General features: G+C 31.1%; 1 protein-coding gene across 2 annotated transcripts; it reads right to left on the bottom strand.

Moving 5' to 3' along the window:
• Positions 1-349: 349 nt before the first annotated feature.
• On the bottom strand, positions 350-9,263 carry LOC148197575 (putative E3 ubiquitin-protein ligase RING1b). 2 transcript variants are annotated; one of them, XM_088091963.1, is made up of 11 exons: positions 9,131-9,221; positions 8,770-8,809; positions 5,503-6,373; positions 5,040-5,098; positions 3,077-3,158; positions 2,829-2,949; positions 2,706-2,744; positions 1,721-2,185; positions 957-1,064; positions 692-877; positions 350-577 (listed from the first exon to the last, which is right to left on the bottom strand). In XM_088091963.1, the coding sequence occupies exons 3-11, from the start codon at positions 6,201-6,203 to the stop codon at positions 512-514; spliced, it is 1,827 nt and encodes a 608-aa protein (XP_087948089.1). In that variant the 5' UTR covers positions 6,204-6,373; positions 8,770-8,809; positions 9,131-9,221; the 3' UTR covers positions 350-511. The 2 variants fall into 2 exon arrangements, with proteins under 2 accessions (XP_087948089.1, XP_087948090.1); XM_088091964.1 differs by lacking the exon at positions 5,503-6,373 and having other exon boundaries at positions 9,131-9,263.
• Between the last annotated feature and the right edge of the window lie 4,320 nt (positions 9,264-13,583).

The raw sequence follows: 13,583 nt of genomic DNA, 5'->3' as shown, positions 1-13,583 counted from the left end.
AATTCAACCTATTGTATCAAACTAATAAAAGGCCTTTTAGAATTAAAAACACTTTTTTTTTGTGTAATCTAAAATTAAGTTATGTATACAAGTCCAAAATCAAATTTTGAAAAAATTATATACAAATGAGTTTATCCATAAAATAATTTTAACTTATAAAAAAAAACTTCAATTCAAAATTTCTTACATTTATTTTCAATATATAATTCATGGAGAAAGTTATCTAAACAATTCCTACATATATGTGGAGTATAAATTTACCAACCAAGAAAGAAAAATAGAAAAGAGACAATGAAATATGTATCCAATGTCAGATAATACCAACATTTAACAAACTGTAATGGTTTCATGTTCATAACATGACTGATACACAGGGTACCTTATTATAAGCATTGTAAAGTCAAGTTCTTTGTGCTTCCAGAAAGAGAGTCATAAATAGCATAATTGAAAGTTTTCATGCTTTAATAGTATATTATTTATTCAACGCATCATAGTTTAGGTAAGAAACTCATCATTCAGAACCAGAGCAGGGCAACACTTCATTCAAGTTCCACTTCTTCCTCTTGTAAGCTAAGACCTGAAAACATAGACAAAAAGCGACAATTATTAAAATTCGTAAAAGCTATGGTTTATTTGTTTTAATTTAACGTGTGTAGTAACATGTTCAAGTTTTAAAGAGTAAATCTATTACCAGATGGCCAAGGCTGAGATTGTTTGGTATGATTTCAGCCAAAGTTTGATCCCCTCTCTCAAGAAATTGAGTCTCATATTTGTCTGCAACAAATTTTTCACGACCGCTTACAAAGCCAGGTTCACACCCCTTCACCACGTAGAATTCAATTTCTTCAGTTTGCAGCAAGGTTTCAATGGCAACATACTGCGGACAGAACAACAACGTTAGCACCAAAAATACATATACTAAAATAAAAGGTTTCATGAGATGGGAAGAGAAAAACCTGGCAAAGTTGGTCGATTGAGAGAGTAGGTCTGCAGTTAAGGTATGGCCTTGCCAAATTTGGCACTCTTTCTTCCTCAAAAGAGACAAGTTTGATATAGATGTCCAGCTGAAATTAGGTTTAAAAATCATTGTATATGTAAGATTAATTGTTGTAGTTTGAAAACTGATAATCAGAATAGTGAAAATAGAAATGAATATGGAGAAGAGATGATAACATGCTTTTGACCTGCTGTTCAACAGAAGGCTTATATCCACATATATAATATGTACAATAAGATGTTAATTTAATTGTTTTGTATAGTTTATACCTAAGTTTTAAGGAGATTTTAACAGAAATCAGCCAATTAACACTCAAACCCTTGTCCAAATTGGAACACCTGAATCCTAAATAACTAAAGGTCTGCATGCATGCATTTATAAGGGTTTTCTTGTCCAACCCTATCATGGAAATAATAAAATGACAATTTCATTAATAAATAGTGGAAAAAAACTATTTATGAAATCCTTAAACTATAGATTGTAAATGAAAATTGATTCTTTGACACATTTAAATTTTTTACATTTATTTAATACTATTCTTTCTTATTTTTTACTCACTATTTTTTTTAAAATACAAAAGTTTACACTTTTGTATCCATTTTATCCTTCAAATGAATATAAAAGTGTTTCATGTTACCATTATTCCTCGTTACTCATTGTAAGTTTATATATTAATAATTAAGAAAATAGAGAGGTACATAAAGGTTTAAAGAAAGAAAGTACCTCATCATCATTTTGATTGGAGTTTTGCAGATGATTAATGAATCTCTCCAAGCGATTGCTCCTCAAAGCAGCGACATGCCTAGCATTGCTGTTGGTGTGACTCCTGGGGCCAAATCGCCCCCATACAAGTTTATCAGATGAGGCAATGAGACTTTGAATTGTTCCACCTGCAACTGTTCTTGCATTAGTCTCATGCTGAGAGCTTTGTGGGTGTATCTGTAAATCAGCAAAGTCTCTGACAGGTATGACTTGTGTCTCTCTCTCTTCAGCAATAGGAGGCAATGTCATGTCCCTGCTAGAACTAGATTCTGAAAATGCACTTGCATTTCTTGCACTTCTTCTCAGTGTCTGAGTTCCACTCCTTGAGTATTTATCTTTTGACCCAGAAACTGCAGCAGCAGCAGCCTTCTTTCTCAGTGCCTCATTTTGTCGTTCAAGAGTCTGGCCATACGCTTCTTGCATTGACTTCCAAATCACAAAAACACCTCAATTGTCACAATTACAGACACAAGTAAAAGGTCTCGTGGACATCATGTTAGTCTCTTAATCAATTTTAAAATTGATAAAAATATTAAAGGAATTATGAATAATTGTTAAGGAGTAAATTTTAACTCTAATTCAATCTTGTAAAATTATGATTTACAAAACTGTCTTATCACTAGTTGATACGTCTAGGATAAAATAATTAAAGGCTTTCTAAGAGTTTGAGGGAACATGTGACCATGTGGGGGCATTGGGATATTTACAAATCAAATGAGACATTGGTGACTATATTCTTCCTAACTCAATCTCTTATATTGGTTAAAGTTTATAAGAAATTATAAAATTGTTAGAGTTATTAACTAAGAAAAAAGAGTTTATTTCAGTGTGCATACCCACATAACTAAATACAAGTCTAGGTTGACTAGTTGTGCATTAACTAAAGCACTTCAGAGGATTAGTATATGAAAAACAAAATTAAGGAAAATTAACGTATAAATCTCACCTTTATATTATTCTTTGCATCATCCGAAAAAGCTATTTCCTGGGTCAAAAACATTCTAATGAGTTTTTTCCATTTTGAAAAATGAAAAACAAGCCAATGTGCAAAACATATGGATATTATTACCTTTTTCTCGTATTCATCAATGTTTGGAAAAACGATAGAAATCACTTCATCAAAGACGATGTCTTCCCTTAGCGATCTTCGGCTTGAACAATGAGTACGACAAGCAGGGCATTCATTGTTACTGCAACAAAACCATTCCATTGTTTTGAAAATCATATAAATGAAAAAAAAAAAGAACAAAGTTTGAAAAAATGCACAGTCATCCCAGTTTATATCTAAACAAAAATGGTGGTTGTTTGAGGATAAACCCGAGGCGAAAGGATTTCTCTATGCACTCCTTGCAAAAGCGATGCATGCATTCCATGACCATTCTTGTATTTCGAATGATCCCTACACATATACGACCACCATCAAAATAGAGAAGAGCATAACAAGTTAGATTATACATCCATGTATCCCTATCATGCTTTAAGAAATTGTAATTTAAAATATTCGTAGTTTTAAGTATCTCTTCTGTGTGTTTCGTACATGCATAAATATTTTTTATGGAGTTCTACAAATCTTGTGCACTGAAACTTAGCCAAGAAATCAAATTCCAGGTGAGTGGTGTTATTATGCTTTAGAGATTTTACCAAATAAATAAGACATTTTACAGTAAGTTAATTAAATTATATTTAGATTTATATGGGTTTAGAACTAGACTTTTTACAATAGGTTTTTATATTTGGAAGTGCTCAGTTAAAAATATGCGCTTCAGGTTTTGAGGGTAAGAAAACTGAAGAACAAAACAAGTTAGATTAAGAAAGTCTGAACTACTCATTTAAGAAAGAATATTGAAAATTTAGCTAATGTATGAGATAAAGATCCGTTAGACCCTGTTGCATTTTGTTTATTAGCTGTGTGCTGGTTTACAGGAATGGCAGGATGAAGAAAATGATCTTAAAAATCATAATCATAATCTTTAATCGGATCAAATGACTTTGTTCTAAGAAAGATGAAGATGTTTCATATAAGAGACTAAAAGAGAATTCAACATAGGGTACAATTACACCAACTAATGTTAGGATTAAAAGTCCAGACCAAGGAATATGAGTCAAATGTAAAAAAGTTGAAGTATTCAAATTACTTATCTGTTTATTCAATTCTTATTGCCAATTAAAAAAACTTTGGTTTATATAAAGTAATTGTAATTGAGATACATTTACATTCATTTTATATATATTAGAAAGGTGAAATAGTCATAAAACAAATTATATTTTTTTTCAAAATAAAAGAGATAATAAAAATTAAGAAAAATGTAATAAACTATGTCTGTCAAGTTTATTTTAAGACAAATATAATATAGAGTAATGATAGGATGACATATATTACTTTTATTTGACACGTTACAAAGGTAAAATAGTCATAGACTAAACTTTTATAGTTTTTCAAATAAAAAAAATAAAAAAAATAAAAAATAAAAACGGATAATAACAAATAAATGTAAAATAATATGTGTAAAAATATATATCATAATGTTAGGAGGAGAAAGAAAAGAAAAGAAAAATCTCAAAAAGGGAGAACATTTATCTCTAATAGTCCAAGCTAACTTAGTTAGGGTAGATCACTCACAGTTTAGATCTTAATATAGTGAGGAGCAAATGAAAGATAAATTTGATGTCTTTAAATCTATAGTAGAATGTGTAGTCTCAATTATCAATCAAGAAAAATATTGAATATTGAACAAAGTGATTAAGGTTTGAATTAGTAACAATAAAAATTCCACTACATTATATTAAAATGATGTGGATTTGTTGGCATTAAAATTAAATTGCAGTAGACTGAAACCTATGAAACATTATTAGCAGCTTGTTTTTGTTTTAGGTTATAAATAGCCTTTTTGATCCTACACACTAATGTTTTGTCTCTGAATCATGAACACTTCTTGAACTGGCATCATTGTAAGACAATAAAGATGTGAAAATAAAGGGAATGGAAAAGTGAAATGTTGACAAAAAGCTTATCATAACATGAAATTTTATACATTAATTTTCATGATTAGCTTCATCGAAAGCCACCAAAGACATTTAGTTAAGTTTGTTTTTTCTTTTTTTATCAAAATTTGTTGCTCATTAAAAGATAGCATGGATTTATCATAATATACCATGTTATCACATTTATCTTGTTAAAAAAAATATCACAATTGCCTTATTTTATTCTAAAACAATTATGTTTCAACAAAACCTTGCTTCCATTATATTTCCATTCTCTAAAAATAATGTTTATACATACCAAGGCAAATTGGGCATTCGACATCCTTTCGTAGGTCTGCCAGGTCTAAAGGATACAACCTATAAAAAAACAAAAGTTAGGACATTAGGAAAACTCAGAGACGTCAAAATTGATACATTTTTTTTAATTATAGTTTTTTCTTGTAGCTTGAAAACATATATTAAATTCATTAATAATGATAACATAAAAAGAAACAAGAGGCAATAATTTTTCTACTACCCACTTGCTCACATTGGTCATCAGATTCACTTGAGAAACGACCGCAACAGTAATTTCATCTCCTTCGGCTATATTGGCCCTAGGAGGATTGTCGTTTCTCGCTCTACGTCTGCACTGTGGTGCATGATGGCCTGGCTTCCCACATACGAAGCAATTTCCTTTCTTTTTAAAGGTGGGTTTAGATTCATGGGGACGAGATTTAAGAAATTTTTTTTTTTTTTTGTGATCAGGTTTGTATTCGTACCTTTTTGGAGCAGGTTTTACTTCTCCAGATAAAGCTTTGGCCCTTGTAGTAGCAGACTCCTTCCTGTTGGTATCTTCAATTATTATGTGTGTAATGAGTTCTGGTAGAGACATTTTCTTGTGCCTGTGTTTCAATTGTTGTTTGTAATCTGTCCAGGATGGCGGCAATTTCTCGATCAGAAGTTCTGAAACAAATTCATCCGGTAGTAGAATGTTTTCTGCTTTGATGTCTTCGAGCAACTTGTGGTATTCATTGATTTGAGTTTTTATGTCCTTGTCTTCAATCATTTCCCAACGGTAGTAATTTCCTATGACGAATCTTTGTCTGACGACATCTTCGGCAGTGTATTTGAGAATCAACGAGTCCCAAATGTCCTTTGCTTCCTTGTACGAACAATACACATCGAACAAATCATTAGAAAGTGCACTAAGCAGAGTGTGTCGGCATACCTTGTTCGCGTAAGTCCACTCTTCAACTAGTTTTGAGTTTGAAGGAATAGTGGAGTCGGGCTTCGGAGATGAAAGAGCAGCAACAACTCCATACATGTCTAAAAGGGTGGAAACGCGTTCTTGCCAGCGTCGGAAGTTCTGTCCAGAGAAAATCTCGATTTTTGACACGTTCGGAAGAGATTTTGCGAAGACCGTCTGGGTTCCGGAAGCAATGGTTTGGCTCTCTGAAGGCATGTTGTTGATGTCATCCATAAGTCCTTAAGATTGTTGGAAAAAGCTGACAAAATAGTATTTCCTGAGGCGTGTAGAGTCACTGTCCTTAAGGACTTATAAGGACTTATCCGCGGTGTGTTGCGCAAGTCCCCCAGGATACAACAGGAACTTCTCAGAATGTCTAAGGATCTCAGAACTAGCAAGGAACTCTAAACAGAGTATAAGAATAAACCAGAATATTTTTAGAAGAGAGAAAGAGCTAAAGAATGAAATTCATAAAAGAAAAGAATGAGAAAGACTGAATTTGGTGTGTCTTGAAATGAAGGAAGAGTTCTCTATTTATAGAGCTAGGAAAGAATCAAATAATTAAAAGAAATTAAAAACCATTAAAATGTTAACGTTGCACCAATTAACTATTTGAACGTTGTTATTAAAAAGTTAACGTTGGCAATTATGAAATGGATTTTAACGTTGCCAAATACTAACGTTGCAACAACGTTTTCATATTTTGCAATATAATAATAATATATTATAACAAAACCAAAATAAGATCAATAGAGTAACTTTGCAAGATACAAACATAATATCAAAATACAAGTGAAGTTCTCAGCCTATATCTTTTTTGAAAGAGAGTTTAGGCAATTTTACAACAGGTGCTGAATTTTGGTGTAAAAGAACACAACAAGACAATGTGTGATATTAACGCTTTAGATTATTGTGTTATTCTCTTATCTTTTGGTTTGTTTCTCTTATCATCAATATCTTCAAACATTCATAGGAATTTTTTTTAAGAGGGTTGAATCATCTCACTAGTGTAGTCCAGGGAAACAACACCGGTTATTTTTACTTATAGACACCGGTTCCGTAATCGAAGCATATACAGACGAGGTAAAAAGGGGTAGGCTTTTTGCCTCGGTTCTGATCCGAGTCAAAAGGGTTCAGATTCTGCCTCAGTTCACAGACAACCGAGGCAGTAGAGTTTTTTAATTTTTTTAATCTCAACCGAGATCACTGGTTCCTCGTTCTGTTATGTTTTATATGCTTTTTTGCTTTCTCTTTTCCTTCTCTTTATGCCTTAAACTTCTCTCTCTTTTTTAATCTCAAGCAGTGCAATTTTATTTCATCCATGTTTTTACACAAGTGGGGTCAAAATTACTTTTGACAAACTCAAATGATTGCTCCAATCTAAGAAGGGGGAAATAGGAAGCAGAGAGAGAGCTCAGTTCCCTAATGGAGGTGCAATCGGAGCTCTCCAATAGGCTTCAAATATGGACGTTGGCCAAGATGCGGCGGAGACGTAGCTCGAGAGGGTGGTAGGGGAGAGAACAAAGATGGTGAGAGAGATCGAGGAGCTTAGGCACTAGAGAGACGTGCTTAACCGAAGGATCGAGTTCTGCAAGCAGAAGGACGCAATTGGAATGGCGGCTAGGCTCGCCGACACGCGCTGCACCTTCCGCGAGTATACGGCGGAGGAGATCCAAGCCGCTGAGGTTGAAGTTCGGCGGAGATTGAAGCAATGTTTACTGGGGACGCTTCAACCACTCCACTGTTGCCATCAAGATGCTCCCTTCTTTCACTCTCTTCTTTCCCAGTGAGCAATCAGAAGCCCCGTAGAGCAAACTAAGATGTATAACCAAACTGCAAACACTATCCATTTCGCCATCCACCTGTAGAGAAACAGAACCAAAAACCAAAAACGCAGATCTAACATCTAACCACCACCACGCCGTCGTCGTCGCGTCCTCGCCACTCCATGAGAAAAGAGTTTCTACCATCGCATCCACCATCGTAGCATCGTCGCTGTTCTCTCGCCGTACCGTCGCGGGCTCTCTCGCCGCACCGTCGCAGGCTCTCACCACCATCGCACATCTTCGAGAAAAAGGAGAAGAGGAGAGGTGCTTGGTTTTTGGGGAAAAGTTTCCTCTTTCACTACTGAGAGACTAGGTTTTATTGGCTTTAAGTCCCATTAGAAAGGCTTATATGCCTCGGTCCATCTGCTAACCAAGGCAGTATCTTTTCCATGTGAGGTTTATGCCTCGGTTCACCCTGTCAACCGAGATAGTATTCTCTTTAGACACAGGTTGCTTAACAACCGAGGCATATAGTGTTTTTCAAATTACGAGACTGTCATCGCGTTTTGATACGCTTCGGTTCCAGAAAAATTGAAGTATAATGTGCGAGTTAAAAATGCAATTTTTTACTAATGTCTTTTTGTAAAATGTTAATCCAAGTGTTTTCCTATTATATCTATTATTTATTGTTGATAAAAAAAATTGAAGATTTGATTTACAATTCAAGAAACTAAAACTGCACAATTATGGTATAGGAGACAAATATTTCAATTAGGATTATTTCAAGAAACAAAAACATTATTTAATTACCATTACTCCATTTATGATTAAAATATTAAACCTTTATTAAGATTTTTGAGCATATATTGACACAAATTGTAAAACAATAACACAATTAATTATGGTATAATTAATCAAGTTCAGACCGATAAAAAAAGTTCATAGAGCAAAAAAATTAAAAATAAAGTTAAATCAAAATGGGAAATTAAATTTAATAAAATAGGAAATAGGTAATAAAAATTGGACTAACATACACTTCATCATCGTCTTCAATCCCTAATTGACTTGTAAGACCTACAAAAACATGTAAGAGAAGAGAAGGTAAACAAAAAATAACCCAACAACTGCCATAAGTAATGAAAGCCAAGGATTTAAAAAAATCCACATATATAGAATAGATCTTTAAATGATTTGGAAAATTGATAACATAATTTAATGTTTTAAAATGCAATCATGATTTAAATTTCACCATTGTTTTTAACTTTATAAAAAATTGAGAATACACATATCTCATACCCCTAAACAAAAAATTTAGGGACATTATGACCGAAATTTCAATGGTTGATCATTATCGAAAAAATTAGACAGTAATTAAGTAAAGAAAAAAAAACTAACCTTTGGGTGCATTTTGACGAAGCTTTTGCTTGTTTCTCTTATTATTCATAGTGATAACCTTGGTTTAGAGGTTTTCAATTGTGTTCCATAGAATCACTTCTCTAATATATGTGAAGAAAGAAAAGAATAGGTGGTAGAAGGAAGAGAAAGGTGACAAGGAAATGGTGAGGCTTTTACTCTTTTATAGATGATTGCCCCCCTAAAAACATACCTTGTTAGGGTTGGTGTGTTGTGAACTCAAGTTCTCTAAACCAATGAAACTTTGACACAAAAGCGTATTCATCATAGTTACGGTCCAATCAATGCGAAGGGGTTTTCGCTGGGTCCACCGGATGAATTTGATATTACCACCAATCTTACTTTTATTTACATTTATTTTAGTTGTTGTTTCCATTAATTTTTATTTATTTTAATATTTATTGACATTGTTATTTTATATATTGTTAGCCTCAAATAACATACCCTTATTTTATCCAATAAAACTAACACAAAAATTTGTTCACTATGATTATACTCCAATCATTTCGAAGGGATTTTCTTTGGATCTATTTGATGGATTTCATACCATCAATCTTATATTAACTTAAATTTTTATTTCATGTAATTTTCATTAATCTCAATTTTATTTAATTTATTTAATATTTGATTAATATTTTTGTTTTATACATTGTTGTCCTCAATTAACATATCTTATTACGAGTGCACTCAAGTTATCTTAACAAATTAAATTTTATCACAAAAATTTTTACCAAGGATACAACCCAATCACAATTAAATGATTTTCGTTTGGTCCACATGGTAAATTTCGTAATACCAACAATTTTATATTTACTTTCTTTGTCGTTTTCATTAATTATTTTTTTATTTCATTAATTAAATATTAATTGACTTTCTTATTTTATACATCATTAACCTCGAATAACGTACCTTGTTAAGATTAACGCGTTTCACAATCAAGTTTTCTTAACCATTGATGTTTTGACACAAAAACATTATTAGACATGGTTACAGTCCAATCATCGGGAATGGGTTTTTGTTAGTTCCACCTCATGTATTTCATGTCATTTTCATTAATCTTAATTTTATTTAATTTCATCAATATTTAATTAACATTTTGGTTTTATACATTGTTTTCTTCCAATAACATACCTAATTAAAATTAGTATGTTGTGCACTCAAGTTATCTTAACGAATTAAATTTTACAACAAAAATTTTCATCAAAGATACAACAAATCACAATGAAATGGTTTTCATTTGGTCCACATGGTAAATTCCGTGATACCAACAATCTTATATTTACTTTCTTTGTCGTTTTCATTAATTATTTTTTTTATTTCATTAATTAAATACTAATTGACTTTTTGTATTTTATACATCAATAACCTCGAATAATGTACCTTGTTAAGGTTAATGCGTTTCACAATCAAGTTTTCTTAACCATTGATGTGTTGACACAAAAACATTATTGGTCACGGTTACAGTCCAATCATCGTGAAGGGGTTTTTGTTAGGTCCACCTCATGTATTTCATGTCATTTTCATTAATCTAAATTTTATTTAATTTCTTCAATATTTAATTAACATTTTTGTTTTATACATTGTTGTCCTCAATTAACATACCTTATTAGAATTAGCATGTTGTTTACTTAAGTTATCTTAACCAATTAAATTTTATCAAAAAAAATTTCATAGTCTAATCACAAAGAAATGGTTTTCGTTTGTTCCACTTGATAGATTTAGAATTATGAATAATCTCATATTCACTTTCTTTGTCGCTTTCATTAAATAATTTTTTTATTTCATTAATTAAGTATTTATTGACATTCTTATTTTATACATTAGTAGCCTCGAGTAATGTACCTTGTTAAGGTTAATGAGTTGCAATATTAAGTTTTCTTAACCATTGAAGTTTTGACACAAAACAATTGTTGGTCATGGTTACAAACCAATCATCACGAAGGGGTTTTTGTTAGGTCCACCTAATGTATTTCATGCCATTTTCATTAATCTCAATTTTATTTAATTTCTTGAATATTTTATTAACATTTTTGTTTTATACATTGTTGTCCTCAATTAACATACCTTATTAGGATTAATATGTTGTGCACTTAAGTTATCTTAACAAATTAAATTTTATCACAAAAAGTTTCATAGTCTAATCACAATGAAATGGTTTTCGTTTGGTCCACATGGTAGATTTGGTATTAACAACAATTTTATATTTACTTTCTTTGTCGTTTTCATTAATTATTATTTTATTTCATTACTTAAATATTAATTGACATTGTTATTTTATACATTACTAGTCTCGGGTAATGTACCTTGTTAAGGTTAATGAGTTGCACAATCAAGTTTTTTTAACCATTACTGTTTTGACACAAAACAATTGTTGGTCATGATTACCGTCCAATCATCCAATCATCGAAAATGAGTTTTTGTTATGTCCACCTATGTATTTCATGTTAATTTAATTAATAACAATTTTATTTAATTTTTTAATTAACATTTTTATTTTACTCATTCTTGTCCTCAATTAACATATCTTATTAGGATTAATATGTTGTGCACTTAAGTTATCTTAACCCATAAAAATTTTATCACAAAAATTTTCATCAAGAATATAGTCCAATCACAATGAAATGGTTTTTGTTTGGTCCACACGGTAGATTTGGTATTATCAACAATCTTATATTTACTTTCTTTGTCTTTTTCATTAATTATTTTTTTATTTCATTACTTAAATATTAATTGACATTATTATTTTATACATTACTAGCCTCGAGTAATGTACCTTGTTAAGGTTAATATGTTGCACAATCAAGTTTTCTTAACCATTGAACCTTAGACACAAAAAGTTGTTGGTCATGGTTACGGTCCAATCATCTTGAAGGGTTTTTTTAGGTCCACTTAATGGATTTAATATTACCATCAATCTTATATTTATTTAAATTTTTATTTTATTTTTCATTTTCAATAATTTCGTTTTTGTTTAATTACTTCAATATTTATTAATTTCTTTTTACACATTGTTGTCCCTGACTAACATATCTTATTAGGGTTAGTATGATATGCCCTGAAGTTATCTCAACCGAATAAACTTTATCACAAAATTTTTCTACATACATGTCAATCACAAGTGAAGGGTATTGATTTGGTCCACCAGATAGATTTGATATGACAATACTATCAATCTTATATTTTTTTACATATTTATTTTCTTTGTCATCTTCATTCATTTTACTTTTATTCAATTACTTAAACATTTACTTATGGTGTTGGTTTATACATTATTAGTCTCGGGTAATGTACCCTGTTAAGGTTAGGGTATTGCACGATCAAGTTATCTCAGCCATTGAAACTTTGATACAAAAATATTCTCATCACGATTTCGGTCTAATCATCGTCAAAGGATCTTGGTTAGGTCCACCTGATGGATTTAATATACCACCAATCTTATATTTATTACATGTTTATTTCATTTTTCATTTTTGATATTTTATTTCTATTTCATTACTTATATTCTTATTCACATTGTTGTATACATTATTATCTTTGAGTAATGTACCTTTTCAAAGTGAATGTAGCTCAAGTTATATTAATCAATAAAAGAATTCACACAAATATTTGTTCATCATAATTATATACTAGTCACCATGAAGGGTTTTGGTTAAGCCCACCTGATGGATTCGATATATATATATATATATATATATATATATATATATATTAAGTGATTTTATTTTGATTGGTCAATATCTATTAACATTTTTACCTTAACAATGGTTCCTCTTGAATGACATACTTTGTTTGAGTTAGTGTTTTGTACAAAGTTATCCCAATAAATGAAACTTTGACAAAAAAATTTATCCATCACTATGATAAGAGGAATGTTTGATTCGATATATGTTTTATTTTTCAATCTTTAAATCATCAAATTAATTTGTATAAGGAGAGTATTAAAGGTAAATATCCTTTTAGGAAGAGAAGTGCCTTCATGACCTATAACATCTAAGCACTTACTCGAGTCAAATCAAAACTTCAGGGTTTATACGAGAAGCCACGTAAATTGTTTAAATACTAATGCAAAGTCTTCTGAAAGTAAGAACACACACAACAACGTTTCTCTAAGGTATATACCATCTAACATATTGTTTATAGGAAACGTCTGATCATTAAGGAAAGCCTACTTGAAAGCCTTAGAGATAACATACTTAAGAACTTATACTAATATACAGACGAAGAAACATATGTCATGAAGGAATTCTCTTAGAAATATGTGCAAAATAGTAGGATATGCTCTCAAGCTCTCAGGTTGAAATATCTTTTATTGAACACTGAAGCTTAAAGGAATTGCATCTAAAAGTAGTGTTGTAAATGAAAGAAGTTTATAAAGAACATCGTCTAATGAAAAATGCATTAAAGTATACATCTAAAACAACTTTTCAAAACCTGA

Source organism: Vigna umbellata, chromosome 5 (genome assembly GCF_029865625.1).
Source record: "Vigna umbellata cultivar VRB3 chromosome 5, Vumbellata_1.0, whole genome shotgun sequence".
Classification (NCBI taxonomy): Eukaryota; Viridiplantae; Streptophyta; class Magnoliopsida; order Fabales; family Fabaceae; genus Vigna; species Vigna umbellata.
Note: the sequence above shows the minus strand (reverse complement) of the source record. Positions and strands in the feature narration are given on the sequence as shown.